The sequence below is a fragment of the Nasonia vitripennis genome, chromosome 5 (assembly GCF_009193385.2).
Source record: "Nasonia vitripennis strain AsymCx chromosome 5, Nvit_psr_1.1, whole genome shotgun sequence".
In the NCBI taxonomy this organism is placed as follows: Eukaryota; Metazoa; Arthropoda; class Insecta; order Hymenoptera; family Pteromalidae; genus Nasonia; species Nasonia vitripennis.
The window spans coordinates 21,650,551-21,668,700 of NC_045761.1; the positions used below are offsets into that span (position 1 = coordinate 21,650,551).

Sequence of the window (18,150 nt, forward strand, 5' to 3'; positions counted from 1 at the left end):
TTTTTTGCATTACATTTTAATTTTCAATTGTCTTTACCCCTTCTTCAAATTTAACCCAACAAAAGAAAAAAAATTTGCAAATTTCTTCGATAACCGACAGAGAAATGCTCTATATAGTAGTACATTCCATTGCCAGCGAGAGCGCGTCCCGATCGACTTTCCGTCTTTCTCTCTCCAATTCGTTGCCTTCCACAACACACAATCGACGCGCCGCCGCCGCGTTTCGTTCTATATATCTATCTGTCTTTCGGCCCCTTTCACGCTATACACACCCCACTTCCACGTTTAAATGCCTCCGGCAATAACTACCATATCCAGAAAAATCCGTCCTGAAATTTCGACATCGCCACGATCCAAATAGCCCTCCTCAGCTTCTCCGTTACAGTACTCGAAGATTCGATGAAAAAAAGTGCGGGAGAATTAATCGCGTTTAAAATACTCCCGCGGCGCTTATACTTATCGATCATCGCTCCGAACGCGTTGCGCATTCCAATTAACCAGCCTGCGTGCGCGAGCTCGTTGACTTAAAAGGGGCATTACTACTCGGCCGCTTCCTAAACACGACGTGTCAACTTTTCCTACGTCTCTCTCTCTCTCTCTCTTCGCGCATATCCCATAGTAGAAGCGAAACGTATATAGTTGTAGAGAGAGAAGGAGAGCGTCTATATTCATCGATCAGCAGCAGTGTACAGCGTCGACGAAATTCACACAGTAGAAAAAGCGAGACAGAGGCAGACGAGGGAAAAAACAAGCGCTGAGAGAGAGAGCGAGAGAGAGAGAGAGAGAGAGAGAGAGAGAGAGAGAAACGGGGAGACGGGTGAGAGAAAGAAGGGAGACGGCCCCGCATACATCAGGAGGAAACGCCGCGGAGCGAGTGTTCCGGTAGACTTGGAAAAGAGCAGAGCCGAGATAAACACAGTGTGTGTGTCGTCGAGAGTTAGATATCCGTGTGCGGGAATAGTCAGCAATATTTCGAGAAAGTCAAGACTGCCTTAGCAGAATCTTCGAGCTGGAATCGCACGAGAACGGAAAAGTCGCGGGAATGATGAGCAACGTACCAACAGGTGAGTGGGACACGATTCAAGGGGGGCTATGGTTTAAACCGATGTGCGATTGTCGATGACAGTTCGGGGCTTTGCTGTGTACGTGAAAAATACACCGAGCCAAGGTGATGGGGGAGAATGCACTGAGTGCGTGTCGCTTCGGTTCGACTGCACTCGAGACGAGCGACATAACCTAAAAGGTCTCTTGAAGAGAGAGAGAGAGAGAGAGAGAGAGAGAGAGAGAGAGAGAGAGAGAGAGAGAGAGAGAGAGAGAGGTTAGATTGTTACGTGTTTATTTATTATTGACAGGCTGGGAAATTGGGGCTGAATTTTCATGAAGTGGGACGATTGCGAGTTTTATTATTGATCGGTGAAGGGGGATTTTTAGGTACGAAGGTTTTATTGATAAACGTTGCAGCTACGGTCATATTATACGCTGTCGCTTTAGTTTTGTCGTTCATTTTAGTACATTAATTTATATGAACCGGAGATTCTAGAATTTTTCGTTGTATCAATTAGTCGATCGCGATAACGGTTAACTAGTCTAATTTAGGAAATTTTTGTCGATAAGAGCGTCTATTTTTGTAGTCGTTTGCGATTTTAGTTTGTGTAGTTTCCACTAAGGTTTTTTTTTCAATCCTCTAGATTTTCTTTTTCAGTGTTTACGTTTCTATAAAAGTACGCGATGACGTTATCCAAAATGCAGTGCAGTGATATAACGCGTATAGATAATTACAATAAACTACGCATTTAGCCGTGCCTTACATTTCCTGAAACACCAAGTTTTTTCGTGCACTGTTTTGAAACAATGCCTTGAAATAATTATCGCGAGGTTTGTGACAATAATTTTGCAATATCCTATTCCAGCAATAAAACTAATAACCATTGCAGTTATACGATACCGTAAAATACTTGCTTTTCGAAATTTCTTCTCTTTTCTTTTTCAAAGCAGCTCCTCGAAGCCGTTTAAAATAATTAGCGCGACTAGAATTTCTGTTATGCATAGGTGCCAATATTGTTGTGTTTTAGTCTCGTTATTCCCATACACGCCGGGATATTCGATTTCAATTTATAATACCCGCATAATGAGTGTCAACTCGGAAAATAACGGGACGACGCGATTTTTCTTTCTGTTCTTTCAGCACAATTAAAAACTATCGCACAATCTATAAATTTAGGTCAAATAGGTGCTCGTGGAAAAAATTCACTACACAGCCTGTGCTGAAACTTTAAACTTGTTCGCAGTCAGCGCGCTTCAAATTAGACGACTACTAGGAGTACACGAACGTATTGTAGTCAGCGTGAAAGTAGTCACCTTGACGGTATTTTGGTTACTCTTGCTAACAAAAAATGCAGCAGGTACGTGCACAATTTTGAAAGCTTAACGAAAGAAAATTTCTTGGCTTTACTGTTATCTGCACGGTTACATTGTTCTACTCTGTGAGGACAGTATAGCTCACTGCTATTTGCTTTCTTCTAAAGTCAATGCAAATATCTCGTTGTTATGTGTTTTGAATAAAGATCGCAATTGCACCAAGGCACTACTTTAATTCGGTGAAATTATACAAATTACCTGTCTTCTGAGATAAGAATTTTGGGGGAGAAACTGTGGTTCATTTGAAAGTATTGGCATTCGGTCGAACGTATACCGCATTATTGATTTTTTCTCTAGGCACATGCAGTACAGGAATCCATATCCGTTAAGATAATTCTTTCATGCAGTGGTTCTTTGATGGATGAATTATAAAGTTGGGTGTGTCGAAATCGTGGAAAAATAATGAGGCTAAATACGCAAAGACAAAATAAGTAATTTAAAAATAAAAGTTTGGCCAAGTTGTAAGACTCTATGGAAGCAGAAAGTATGTTTAGACTCGAGTTATACTCTGTATACTAACGATCTGCAAATTAAAGTATAATTACACTAATTAAATTCCGACGCCTCTTTTTTGTCCAAAATCATTCAATGGAATGGACACTATACGGATTTACAGAAACAGAGCTCTAACCCACGTAAAAAAGGTAAAATCGATACACGCGCTGAAACTTAATATTTCACGACGCCTACTATTACAGTGCCTATAAGTGAATCTTTAATTAAATAACCGAACTGCAAAGTCAATTATTTATACTCCTGGAACGCTTCCAATTGATTCACCGATATCCACTCCACACACGTAGCCTCGCACTTCTACAATGAAATACAAAATCCGCCGAAATCCGCACTAAAAATCAGGTGGTCCACTCTCAACCTCAATCCCTTATCGCGCACTTAAGCTGCAACGCCATAAACAGAGAGAGCAACAGCAAGGCCCGTTAGCCCGAAGAATAATCCTCGGATTATTCACAATGCGTTCGCGACATCCGCGAAATTATATCGCTTCGATCGTCGCGCGTGTAACAACGCGAGGTATACGTATGAATCACTCGAGGGACAAGAGTCGTCGAATGTAATAATAAAACGACGCTGATGCGAGTACGCACTTTCGGCTAATTTATTTACGAGGATGTTTCTGTATATGTGCAGGTACACCCACGATTATTATCGTCCGGCTGCGCGGATATTTATGCGCGAATTCGGTCGGTTTTATATTGTCATAATGTAGCCTTCAAGTGGGTCAGAGAGCGAACTTCGTTTGGCCGATTTTACTCGTGTGTCTTTCGATCGAACGATTTTCGTTATATGGTCAGCTTGCAGCTGAAATGACTCGACGCGGAAGATCGGAGAAAGGCGCGGTGTCGATGGGATTATTGTGCTGCCGTGAAATTTTATTGCTACGGAATAGGCGAGAGTAAAAAGAGGGAAACGTGAGTTTCTCGATATTCGATTTGGAAGATCGAGGAAGGAGCCGTGTATTATAAAAGTGAATTTTGATATAAAAAAGCTTATATACTGGATTTTGCGGTTAAATATTTATCAAACTTATAGGCGCTTGCAGTGGCCTTGTTGTCGATGCATGTATACTTCACGTCGGATCTATGTTTCCAAAAGTCATGGAATATAAATAAGCTTCGCAATTGTTTTCTCACTCTTTGAGAATTGCTTCGGCAGTTTCAAAGTCAAAGCTTCTATAGGCTTCTTCATTCATCCGCGAGCGACCGTTGCTTCATAAATGGATAATTTTTTTTCCAGAGAACAGCACTGGCACTGTATGCGACGAGTTCATTTAACGATTTTTTCAGAATCAAAGTGCTATTTGTGTTTAGTGGCAGATTATACTATCAGCTTATACTAAAGATAAGGCTTTTAGTTTCACGTACAATGTATAAGTATACAGCCGAGTTATTTTTAATCGCAAAAACTCGCCGTCAGGCATGACTGGGTATACAATCGAAATATCACGCGATTATGAAGTAACCCCCCTTAATAACGATTCAATAAGGTAAACTTCTATCAACGAACACATAATGGACAGAGCGCTTTATCATTGGGTATTTTTAAATATAAAACCACTTTACCGTAGTACACTACACTAATGTGCTAAAAACTACAACAAACCGCGATTTTTTCTAGAAAATTCAAAAGCACGACGTTATAGCCTATAGCCACGCTCATTGATTCGCCGCGCCTATATAACAACGCAACAACTTAAAACCCTCTACATCGCAATAGACAGTCGAGGGGGTGGTCTACTCTCTCCCACGACGTGCCTAATCCCGCGACGGCCTCTAATTTAATATTGCCGCGGAATAAATGGTAGGGATGCGCTGCTATGTACGCGCTTGACATTAAAAAGCCTCGAGAGTGGATTTTTGTTTCGGCTTTAGTGTTGAATCGACGACGGTTAAGGTAATAGCACTAATATGATGGTGGCGCGAGTCGGTGCATGAATCCCGAGCTTTTGGGCTTCGGCTGTGAGTTGGCGAGCTTTTGGCTGCTTAGGAAAGCTCCTTTTGGGCCTGCGATTTCTCTGGGCTTCACCGCTTACGAAATGATTCACCACCTTTCGATGATGAATCCGCAGGCCTATCAGGACGAGAAGAATTTTTATTACATGGGTGAGTTGGGTTTGGTTTGAGGGTTGAGTTTAGAGGGTGAGGTACAATCGAATGTCGTAATTTTTGCGATAAAGTTAACACTAGACACTAACATTGAATCCACATTATTTATAATAAATTTTAATTTATCATTTATAATAAATTTAATTTATCATTTATAATAAATTTAATTTATCATTTATAATAAATTTTAATTTATCAGAAAATTATTGAACACGCGCACACGTCATCGCAATGAAACGCGAAATTTATCTCTAAAACTATATTTCGACAACGAAACACACGCATCGTTGAATGAATCTGACAGTCTAGCTGATAAAATACAGTAGAAATGTCCACAGCTGACTCGTGCCATTATCTCGTCGTCTCAAAATTTATCTTGTTACGTTATCCACACACAGCTCACCAACAAGTCACGATCCCCATTCATTTCCCAACGTTATCATTATCCCCCTACCTACGTCAGTTCTTCTCAAAGGCAATCCAACACACGCGAACATTTCCAACCGATCATCATTCCATAAAATAAAAGAAAAAATTATTTCCGTCCCCCAGATTTATGTACGAACCCTTTCGCATAATACAACACAGACTGCGGCTCCTTTGAGCTTTATTACCTGGACGTGTTCGCACTGCGCCGGACAATGCGTCCGCATAAATCCATAAATTTCCTTTCGCAAAATCGAACTCGCGAACTGCTGTCTATACGAATATCCTCTAAACGGCCGCTTTCTTCCTCGTCTCTATGCGCTATATGTAACGGTAAACTGTATATAACACCGCGAGGAATGGGGGGAGGATAAACGCGCGGCGTTCTGCTTTGGCAATTTCGTGCAAGAAATTCGCGAGCCGTACACCGAAGAGAAAAAGAGATCGATCGGAGAGGAGAGAGATGGATTGCGTCTACGGCGAGATAATACCTTTTTGCGAAGGTGCTTACTTCGGAAGCGTGTCAAGCGTTTTCTAATACCGCGCGCGGATGATGATTAATTTCGCGAGTATCTGAGCCGATTCGATTTTAACGGGTCTTTTGAATCTCGTGGATATGGAGCAGGTCGTCGATTGTATGGTTTAGAAACTGTATACTCGTATAACATTATGCCATTTAATTGCGTTTAATTAACGACAATCGATAAGCATCGATAAGCTTGTTTATAAATTAATATTTCATCCTCGGCGCACACGAAGCCCAATAAAGCAATGACACATCTCCGTTAATTAGCCCTGAAAAAGTTGCCGATTATTTTAAAATCCATCGAAAAAAATATTTACCCAACTTTTCACGGCAATTAAACGCGCACTCTCGCGAAAAAAAGAGAGAACCAGGTCGCGGATTCGAAAAATTATAATTGGCCTTATAAATCGATCGGTAAGGTAGGTCGTACGGACGTGCGCACCGGGCAACTCATCCAGAAAAAAGCACTCCTGCGACTCTCTCATCCTAAAAACGACGGAATTCCAAACTGACGGATTCCACCCCGAAACCCACCCGAGCGCGAACCGTCCACGAAACGCAACACTTCATCCTTTACCGAATCGAAAAAAACCAACTGGTTCTCCAGCAAAGGCAGCCAATATGTTAGACGACTCGCGCGCGAGAGAGAGACTACAGTTACCACCTATACACTATATACCTGCATACACGTATAATATAATATAGTCTTTGCGACCGAACAGGTAAGTCGACTATATACACGTCGCGCACAGAAGTGTATAAGAGAGAGAGAGAGAGAGAGAGAGAGAGAGAGAGAGGGAGAAGCGAGACGACGAGGAGCACAATGAAATAGACAAAATAGTGTGGCGCGTGAGTCAGCGCGGGATACACCTGGGCAGGTAGAGAGGGCAGCAGGTAGTGCGGCTTTCTCCTACCGATAGCTGCTCCACCGCTGCTGCTGACGCCATCGTCAGCCGGAACAAGCGCGCGCGCTCGCGCTGCAGTCCGCGAGTGTAACTACTCCCACGCGAGTGTCTCCTTTTTGTATACGAAAAATCCTCCGGATATCCAAGGCAAAGTGTCGACAGTAGTCCTCATTAAGATCTCCCTCGGATTCGCCATCGGACTGTCATCGGAAGAAGATCGACTCGCGAGGAAAAAGTGGCAACCACTAACCAGTGAGAGGGACACACGGAGAGAGCGAGAGAGAAGTGTTACATCGGCGCCGGTCCACCTGGTGGCGCTGTGGTCGCGCGCGTGGATCCGGTGACACGAACTGCGTGTCTCTGTATACAGTGCATGTGTGTGTGCGTGAGTTCGCAGGACTGGTTCCGCGGACCCTTTTTTTGCAAGCGAGGGGTTATAAGAGAGTAGGGGAGAGATATTCGGCGGAATTCGGACCGTTAAGGAGGAAAGAAGAAGAAGAAGAGACTTTTTGAAGTAACGGGACTGCCGTATACACGTATACAGGCACGGGGTTTTCCCCTACTACTACTCCGTTGTGTCGGATTATTGTTGCTGTATTCTTATACATACTGGACGATTCTTTTTTCTCCGAACACGTGACGCAACCTCGACGACGGCTAGAGCGAAGCTAATGGCTCGGAACGTTGTATAGCTGTGTGGAATAGGTATCTAATTGGAAGCACTGCTGCACTATTGTGAAGAGATATACGTCTGCATTGGAATGCGTATCTCGCGAAAAATATAAGTCTACGATCTCTCTCGCGCGTAATTGGCCGCGCGCGTAATATGCGCGAAGTTGAAAAAGAAGGTCAGATCGAAGAGCATTTTTTCGAACGCGCCGGACACGTCGCGTTTCGAAAGTGCATCGACAGCAGCTTCGCGACTCTTATACACTCCTCTCTTGGTTTACTTCGGTTTCGGCAAAAGCCGCGCGCTTAATGACATAATTAATTATAATCGTATGCAATTTTTTCGGCCGACGTGACACCAATGTCATTATTCCCCTAGTGAGGAATTCTCTCAGACGCGCACGCATGTGATATGTAGAATATCCACTAATGAGCAGCGGCATACGTTCCCGAGAAAGCGACGACGATCACGACTTATGCAAGTGTATCGGGGCGACGAATTATTTTGTTCACGTAAATGCGAGCTTCCACAAAGCTGCATTGTAAATAACCTGTGATCGACTATTCATAAACGATTTATTCTCTTACCGATCTCGAAAAAATCGGCACCACGATGCGCGAGGAAACCGGCGACGCCAAATCGGCGAGCAACAACAACAACCGTCCGATCAACGAAAAAACCGACGCCTCGTCGACGACGTCGGCGGCGACGGACGAGGAATTCGTCGGTCCCGAATTCGAGGAAGACGCTTACTACAGTAGCTTAGCGCCTACCCCGAGCTTCGACGATCTCGACGACGTGAGCGACTCGGAGGAGATCTTGGTGCACTGGCACCAGGAAGCCGGCGAAATCGAGGAGATCGAGGAAGCCGATTTTAGGGAAGAACGCGAAGGTGACCAAAAGGGCACCAGGCGAGAATTCAGGCTACTCAAAGCGAAAATCCGAGAAAAGTCAAGGCGGCTGCTGGGACTCGTCAAAGGTGCGATCGGTTTGGTGGGAGGTAGATGGCGCTTTAATCGCATATATTTTTTTAGTATGACTGAGAGCGAGCTTGGAACGAGAGAGTCAACTGCAGTGTGGTGAAATCGGCTATTGTTGCGGAACGGGTTATGTTCCTGACGTGCGAACTGACGAATAAGACCCGCGCTATTTATTGTAATGCCTTTTTGTTCCTCGATTCTTTTCTTCGCCGGAGAAAACAAACTGATCGTCGCGGGGATTCGTTATCGGATGATAAATCGCGATTAATTCGAACGATAATTAGTTTAAAACTCGATTTCGTGCATTATAAGCTAATGTTTCTTCGTTTAGCGAGTCCTGTCGAGTTGTTAATTGCGGCAGCGGTGAAACTACAAATTCATCATCCATAATGCCGAGAGAGCTTTCTATTTTATGCTGCCGCGCAGGAAAGCCTGTCATTAAGTGTTCGTCGTCGAAAAAAAATCCTGTGCATGGATGAAAAGCTACGTAACTCGATTTTCCACTTCGATCGTCGAGGCTAATCTTGTTTGTTTATGAAACTACCGAAAAACCGATCGTAAAAGTAAATATATTTCGTTACGATAGCAGCTAATCCGAATGAAGCTTTATCACACTTTTCAGTGTACTTAGTTTGATATACAGGTACAATCGTAATACACAAAAGTTGCGCGATAAGCCGACAGCTGTTGGGAATAGACTCCGTGCGAAGGTATATCATCGCATCAGCGCGTTTATTTCAAAATACAGACGGTGTTTTATTGTTGGCAAAAAATACAGCAACATTCGTACACGAGAATATCGGGAAACTTCTTATCAATGAGTATAGACAAGAGGCGAATTTATGCAGAGTGAAAATTCAGTGGTATATGCCTTAACGGCACATTATTGAACAATATAAAATCTCCGCGAAATCGGCGTTATCTGCAAGTGCCTCGAACGATTATTTCCGACTGCAATCCAGCCGCGATTAGAGATGGAACACTGCAGCGAGAAGAGCATTAGTCGGGTGTATAGGTGGAATGTAGCTTTCTCGACGTAAAATATGGGATTGCAATCAAATTTTAACCGTCGACTTTCTCCTTGTTACATGCAAATAACACGCGTAATATAAGCAGAAAAAAAATGTTTAAAATAATAATCCTCGCAGAAAAAATTCTCGTCGTTGAACAAATTTTCTTGCACAATCGCGATATCGATAAAAAATAAAGAAGAATAAATAAACTTCCTCGCTCTCGATGAATCTCCGCGCGACATGCAGGCTCACTCGAGCAAACGCGATATAATTAATGCCCCGACAATCATTGATTTCAATAGCCCTCGAAGTATGATGAAACTCTCTCGCGACTTTAAAATCATTAGCCCCTTTGAAAAGTACGTGAAAAATTGGCAGAACGCGTCGGCCATTAATTAAATCGCGCTCATTTACGCGAGCCTCGGCGAAAATTATGAATCGTCAGATTAATTCGTCCCGATAACGAAGCGAGGCGAGAGCTTTTTTTCCAAAATTAAAAGAAAAAAATAATAATTCGTGCACGCTCTGTGTGTTCCAGGTGAAGATGCCGCCCTCCACAGAAGCGGATCGCTATCGCCGTCCCTCGATAACGTGGCGAACGAGCTTCAGGGGATGACGGTAGAGGAGCAAGAACGCCAGAAGGCCGAGTGGAGCGCCGAACTCGCTAAGGTGAAGTGTAACGTTTTCTTCGCTTTTTTTGTGATTAAGAGCTGAGAGAATAAAAAACGAGACGCGGCTCTCTCTCTCTCTCTCTCTCTCTCTCTCTCTCTCTCTCTTGAGAGAAGATTCTTATCGGCGCGGGTACGCCCAGCTATTGATCCACTTTCGAGTATATTTCGTATTATTATGCGCCGGATTCTTCCTCGTTTTTCTTTTTTTTTCATCATCGGTGAAGTTTACCGTTCGCGGACGCGCACTTACTTTTTAGTGATCTGAATTGATTCAAAGGCCGCGGCGGAGATGATCGAGAGCCTCTTGAAATAGATCATCGACATGTGTGTGTACGTGCGTCAGTAGTGATGGGCTTCTCTGCATCAGAAGCTTCGCTCGAGAGATCGAACGATACGCGTCGCTCTGTAGTTATTTTTTTCGGCAAAAACGCCCCGAAAAACTGCAGGGGACTAGATCAGATACATATGAAATGCTCGAGTGTTCATCACGATTTAAGAATCGGCTAATTAAAAAGAAGCCTATAGATCGAGTGTACGCGAGTACATAAACCCTCGGGAAAAAAACACCGTATTACCCGCTCCTCCCCGTGTACGATTTACGCGCTCGTTGCGCGAGAGGAAAGAAAGCGAGCCGCGCGGCCATTCTTTGCTGGGCCCTTTTGCGAAGCCAATTAAACCGGTAAACTCTCTTGCTGTGTCCGCAGATCGAGGATGAGATCCAGACGCTGAGGGAGGTCTTGTCGAGCAAGGTGCGAATGGCCCACGAGCTCAAGCGGAAGCTCGGCATCAGCGTTTGGAAGGAGCTCAGCGTCGACGTCAACCAGGGCTTGAAGAACGTCAAGGAGAGCCAAGTGTACGTTATGTCCTCCTGTCGTCGTCGACGTAACACCTCTTGTTTATGTCGCTGCGGCTAAACTCGCCTCTCTTATTTTTAAAGGGCTTTTATACATACCTTTATTGATTCTCGTTTCTCACGTCGAGTAACGCGCTCTCTGATCTTAAGCCGGAGCTGGGCATTGTTAAAAGGGTATCTCTCTCGCTCGCTGGCTCGCTCTATTTTATACACTGTGGGCTGTGGGTTTCGAAATTTAACTTGTAACGGTATACGGTAGAGGGTAACCCTGCCCGGAGATTTTTCTTCCTTTCTGTCGCTCTCATACTCATACTATACTTTTTCGTCTCGGGATACTTGGTAACAAGTGCCACGCGCTCTCTCTCTCTCTCTCTCTCTCTCTCTCTGTATGTATAGCTTTATATACGTATGGATTATGTTCTTTGGTGTATCTGGATACCCGTTATTGTACACTTGATACATATAATTTATTACAGTTATGCATCACCCTAATCCATAATTTTTTTATCTGAAAGCTCGTTTGTCGGTGTATTTCATTTCTGAATTTTTGTTGAATTCGATACTTTTACGCGCGAACTTTCATTTTTTAAACTTTATTTTCGTAGAGGCCTGTGTACCGTGTGGAAGAGCAAGTAGTTTTTATTCGATAATTCTCGAAATCCATTGCATTTGCATCGACAATTTTTCGATGGTACCACCTGACAACAAACCCTCTCGACACACTGGTACACGGCTCTCTATTTGCATATTATCTGTCTCTCTCTTTTTTCCTGTCCCCGTGTTCGCTGTCCCTCATATATATACATACATTATACCACAGCAAGTGCTATGTCCGATTAGGCCTGTTTATATGTATGCAACTTGCCGTTCCCGTTTTACTTTTTTTTTCACTTTTCGTTAAGCTGTCTCATTTAGTTATCAGAATGTTGGGGAGAAACTTGGTCGGTTCACCAGGACGGTCTCCGAGAACAGTTTGTGAGTATAAGCACATAAAGTCGCTTTATCTTGATTAAAAGCTTGTGACTTGAAGAACGAAAATTTTGCGCGCGAGATCATAAATTTTGTTTTTTGCACAGACACACACATAACATTTATAGCGAGATTTGAAATTTAAGGAATTTTAATCGAGACTCGTTTGCGCGTAATGCTGGCTATTTAATGATCGCGGAGAGAAATTCGTTTGCGCAATGACTCGATAAAGCGATAACTTCTATTTTTGGTACAGTTTTTCTCGATTCTGAGGCCTCTCCATATTGTGCATGACTATTTTATATATTATTTTCGGTTATATCCTCACTATTATTTAACAAAATATGCACTCGTATTCGTTATTCCTTATTTCACGTTATATTATTTTATCTCATATGATTTATTGATTTTTGCAACATGTGAAACTGTGCGATGTGAGTTATTAAATTTTTATTTAATTTTGACATTATACCTACCTTTAATTCGTATTTTCACGAGCACAGGCGTTCGCTGCTGCGAGTGTGCATCATATCTTGTGATCACGTGTATAGTTCGTTTTTTTTTCTTTAGAATTTTAATTTCACGTCTTATTGCTTTCGCTGTACTCAATCATCATCGTTTAATTGTCTTTATACTGCGTGTAATCAGACTTAATAAATGCATCGCGTTTGGAAAGTGAACGTTCGTTCGTACGTTACGGAGTTTTATATTGTGGCAATTAACGATTTTATTATATTTCAGAAGTAAGGAATAAAATATGAAACCATATATTGCAATTTATTAATCGACCGTATTACATTAAAGGCTTCAATATATGCGGCCTCAATGATAATTACTAGTACATAATAATAACACAGTATAATTAGTTATAACGCAAAAGGATTGATTTGATATTATATACTTGTACATAAAGTATTATTAACTATTATCAAGGCACTGATTGACTTGAATTGCATGATCCACGAATACTAAACCATACAATAACCATAATGTATATATAAAAAAAGCAATCGCACACATAACTGGGTATTTCTACGATTTCTCGTCACCCTTTTTTCTCAGAGTAAAAAACCGTCTAAATTATTCATCGAAGCGCGTCCATGGCGTAATCAACTTGCCATAGGTCGTGGCTCTTCGATTTTTGATCCATCGAGGTCGTTCGATGAAAAACGTCGATTGACGAGCTTCGTTAGAAACGGTAAATCTAAAAATAGCCAGGAGTGTGTCTGCTGCATCCTCTTTAAGCTGGTTCTTCCGCAGAACATATGTATCTATATACACACTCGACTCTTTTGAATTGTGAAAGTCCGAGAACGCGTAACTCACACACATACACATATGCTCGAGATTTCAGGGTCGTCCCGCCGCGCGAAGAGAATGAAAACTCAGTTGTTTTAAAATTCTAATTAGAGGCTCCTCGTCGCGATTTTGCATAAGTAAACATTAGAACACCACCTGATGTACACGAGATTATCCCGTCAACCGATCGTCCGAATAACGAGATCATCGGTGCCGTAGCAATCGCCGTTTCCGCGCGATTTATGGATGAAAGTTGCTCGTCGGCCAGAGAAAATCGACGCGACTCGCCGAGGGAATAATGCTTAAAAAAAAGATTGTTTAACATTTTTCAGATAGCGGCGCATTTATCTAAACTGGGAGAGGAACTGGTTCACTTATACGCCAGTTCTCTCTCGAGATAACTCTCTCGGCGGCTCTGGTTTTTACACTGGCGCGGAAGTAATTAGAGACGTCGCTGAAAATTTCGTAACGACGTACGCTGATAAATAATCGTAAAATAATGACTTTCTCGCGGGAAAAAGAGTTCGATCCTACTCGCGCTTGTGACTCTCGTGGAATTTGTACTTACAGAGCTGTTACATATGCATCGGAGTAATTGTAAGGTCGCGCATTATTAATTAAAATTGATTTTTGCAATGTCAGGGTTCGCGGCGCTACAGAAGTCGGTTGAAATTTTTGCGCGGAGAGCAAAAAGTGCGTCTAGAATTATCAATCAAACTGTAAAACTTGACTCGAGTCGAACGGGTCACTTACAGCGTGGCATTAAAAACCGATTAACACTGCGATGAGAGAGAAAAAAGGTTTGGATTTATAAACGCGCTGTGGTATAGATACATCCGCGTTTGTGTACGTTACGGAGCACGAGAACGCAAGAGAGAGAAAGAGAGATAAAAAATATCAGGATCCTTTCATATTCATCTTTATATTGATAAGATCAACGATCCCCGAGATTTACGGCCGATTTCGTTCGTATAAAGCAACTTGTTGAGACACATACGGTGTTATAACCTCCTTAAAGGCACATAAAATTTAAATAAAAGCCATAAATCTCGGGACAAAAAGAGGCGGCGTTCTCTCTCTCTCTCTCTCTCTCTCTCTCTCTCTCTCTCTCTCTCGAATGCATATTAACGCGTGTACTAATTCAGCGTCTTTCGCTGCACCGCGCCGCATATGCAGCCTTAATTTACGAGGAGCTGAGGCTCACCCTGACGAGAGTTAGTGGCACCCTTTTTCGCGGAGGAACCAGCTGACAATTCTCTCTCTCTCTCTCTCTCTCTCTCTCTCTCTCTCGTTTGTCTCTTCGTCGAGTGGAGCGACTTGTTGTATTTTTTTTTCACCTATAATTCATCGGAAAAAGTCGGTAAAATTTTAATAGTCGAGAAAAAGGAGAAAATAACTCGTATACGAATTAATCCTCAAAATACACGGAATTGCGCAAAGGAGAGTAACGAGCACCGCGGTAATTTTCACTCTCTCAACGTGAAATTCCCGCGGCATATTCTCTCTCTCTCTCTCCTCGAAAAAAAGGAATTTTTTTTTCTCGAACGCGCTTTCGGCAAATTACGCCGATATGAAGCCATACCCATAACCATTGCGGCAGGTGTGGCCCGTCGAAAAAAAGAACATACAAAGTCGCTCTTCTCGCCGTCATCATCATCTTACTCGCAAAAAGAAAAAAAAATAAATAAAATGTGTATATGCGAAGCAGCTGTGTATAACACCGGCCACGTATCGGCGTCTTTTGTGCTCGTTCGCAGGTACCAGAAGACCGAGTCGGTGCTGAAGAACACGGCCGAGAAGACGACGAGTATCCTGGGCGGTTTCGGCAGTGGACTTTCCATGAAAATCGGTCAGATGAGAAATTCCGACAGCTTCAGGTCCCTTGAGGAAAAAGTCGGCAGCGCTTACGAGAATGTCAAGGTACACGCGCTGCAATTACTCTTTTTTTGCAACAGCAGCAGCTACTATACTTATATACAGGACGAAATCATGCGCCGATCGTTAATGAGCCTCTCCGCGATTTGCGACGACAAAGTGAAACTTTTCTCTGTGTGTGACAACGCGGGGGTAATTAATATCATCGTAGGGGAATCTCGTTTTTCTCCGCGAGAGCGCGATTAAAGTTCGCCGAAAAAGTCTAATAATTTCGATTTGAAAAAAGCCGATCCCGATAAGGGCAATTAGTGATAAATGCGGAGGTTGTGTTTTTTTCTCAAATTTTTTCATTTACTTCGCTCGGCTTAAAAATTTCATAAATTTTAAGCGCTCGCTTTAAGTGCGCACCATTAAAGTGCCGGTTCGAATTTATAACAGAAACACTTGCGGCCGGTGAAAAATTGTTCTACCCGCGCGAGACTGAACTTCTCCCGACGATTTATTACACTTAGCTTTGAAATTCTTGCTTAATACTATGTCGTTTTTGCGTAAAAAAATAAAGTCGTACCAAATTTTCTTTCGTCGAGGCGAAAACTGTATACACACGACAAAGTGTACGAGAGAGAAATAAGTTGTCGTCGGGGAGAGAAAAACAAGGCACGCGAGAGAATCATGAATATTAATTAAACCGTTACGAAACGCAGAAATTCAATTTAAAATCGGACAAACTTTGAGTGACAAGAAAAGTAGTCGCGATAATTACACGAAACTAGTACATAGAGCCGGGGGACAAATAAAGAAGTCCAAAAAAAGACGCACCGAATGCGCGTTTACGGCCGATAATTGAAAAATCACATCTCAAATCAATCTAAAATATATAAAAGCTTTAATTACACGCGCGCGAAACAAATGAAAACGAACGACCGCGGCTACGTGGTCTAAACCAATTAGCGTCGCTTTCACGACTAAAAATTACGCTCCCGATTTCCAATACAATGCGTACTTTATTGACGAGGATAAAAATTTCCAAAAAGGTCAATATTCAACTGGTTTTACACCGACGAGACGAGAGGAAAATAAAAATAATTTTTCTTCTGTCCAAAGGGACGCGTGACCCCGTCGCGCAGCAATTCGACGCAGAGCTTCGACGAGGCACTGCGGGAGGCCGGTGCCTCGAGACGAGCCTCGGCCGCACCGTCAGCCACCAGTCCTACTATTCCCGAGGATAAGATGCTCTCTTAGGACGTCCGAAGCCGCAGCAGTTGTCGCAGTCCGTCCTACGGCCCACTTGGCGTCGTCGGGGAGCTTAAACGCGGGTCAGATTTTCGTTTCGTCGAGCTCCTGCGGACGCTGTGACAGTCGAGCGATGCTGCCTTTTATTATTATTATTATTAGTTTTGAGAACGACGGTGAATACTGATTTTCCTCTTGAGTTTTGGTATCGCTCGTCCGTCGCAGGTCCACACGGTGTTATTACGGGAGCAAGAAGCAAAAATGAACAAATAAAATTACAAAAAAAATACAGTAGTACGAGCTCCGACAATCTAAAAGAATCAATAGTACACTGATGGACTCTGTATTTAACCGATCGCTGTGTTTTTTCTCCTTGTTTCAAATGTTTCTCGCAAACTGAAAAAAAAATCATTGTGTACTACTACTATCGCTATCTACTATTACTGCTACACACTGTGTCCGGATTTCAAAGGGTTGTCGTAATAATACATTGTATCTTGCATTTTTGATGTAGCTTTGAAGGCGAGCGAAGAAAAGTACGTAGAGAAAAAGTAAAAAAACAGTTAACGATAATCAAGCAAAATATCGCTTTGGGACAATATTTGTGTAACGCGAAAGGTATAACGTGTATCTAAGTTAAAAATGCGCGAATGCTTTGTTATACTCAAAGAATAAGCGTTCAATGCTCGAGTATAGGCATAAATATACAAGAAGAATTGCATTATATAGACTAAAGATTCGTAGAATTTAAAAATAGTTGGCCGACCAATGTGAATTGAATATTATCAAGCATTCGACCAGATAAATGCGTGTATTTAAATCTATATATGAGGGGAAAAAATTCGAAGAAATATAATGATAATAATGAAAAATAAAACTAAACAAAACAGCGATGATAACGATGATATTTTCTACAATTAGCTCTAAATGTATTCTAAGTAGAGGATATAAGTGACGAGAAAATGCTAGTTCATTTTACACGTACACAGCAAGAATTGATTCGAAAATACATATAAATAATAAAACCGAGAGCAAAAAGCATATACGTATACATATATTTTTAGAATTAAAAACTATAGGGAGTCGTTGCGAGCCTTTGCCGTGAGCTTCTCAGCACTTGCAAAAGTCACCTTAAGCTATATATGCTATACATGCCTTCTTTAGGACAACACAAACCACTTGTATACATTTTTCGCTTGATCCTGATGTCGATCAATAAATTATTTCTTCAAACAGCCACCGTCTGTGTATACGTTGTTATTGTCAATGATTTTCTCCTGCTTTATATATATTCTCCTCAACGATTCATTCGACAACGTGAAAAATACTCAACTGTCATGTACATGATTGCGTGTCATTCTATTTCTAATTATTATCGGGTACTTAACATTATAATTTTTCTCGAAAATAAAAAAAAAAATACTGTGTATAAATTTCGCTTGATCGGTACGATTAATAAATTTTTGTGCAAACATTGAAACTTCAAACTTTGCTTATACCATACCCTTTACACTCCTCAAAGTTATAAGTCTGTACACGAGAGCTCGCGTAAGCGAAAGTCCTTATAAATTTCATTAAGGCGCTGTAATTAAACATTTTATAAATGTAAATTACGAACGCGAGAGAGACGTTGTTAAATTAGTTATTGAAGAGAGCTTCGAGAGCGCACTTTTTCTAATCCTCATCGT

At 42.1% G+C, this 18,150-nt stretch overlaps 1 protein-coding gene across 6 annotated transcripts; it reads left to right on the forward strand.

Annotated features, from left to right (window-relative positions):
• Positions 1-535: 535 nt before the first annotated feature.
• Positions 536-17,942, forward strand: LOC100124039 (tumor protein D54). Of its 6 annotated transcripts, XM_031930907.2 has the most exons (7): positions 537-1,064; positions 2,289-2,402; positions 10,101-10,231; positions 10,938-11,086; positions 12,002-12,061; positions 15,112-15,274; positions 16,334-17,942. In XM_031930907.2, the coding sequence occupies exons 1-7, from the start codon at positions 1,043-1,045 to the stop codon at positions 16,469-16,471; spliced, it is 777 nt and encodes a 258-aa protein (XP_031786767.1). In that variant the 5' UTR covers positions 537-1,042; the 3' UTR covers positions 16,472-17,942. The 6 variants fall into 6 exon arrangements, with proteins under 6 accessions (XP_008207474.1, XP_031786767.1, XP_016841477.1 ...); XM_008209252.4 differs by lacking the exon at positions 2,289-2,402 and having other exon boundaries at positions 536-1,064; XM_016985988.3 differs by lacking the exons at positions 537-1,064; positions 2,289-2,402 and adding an exon at positions 4,787-5,039.
• Positions 17,943-18,150: the final 208 nt, after the last annotated feature.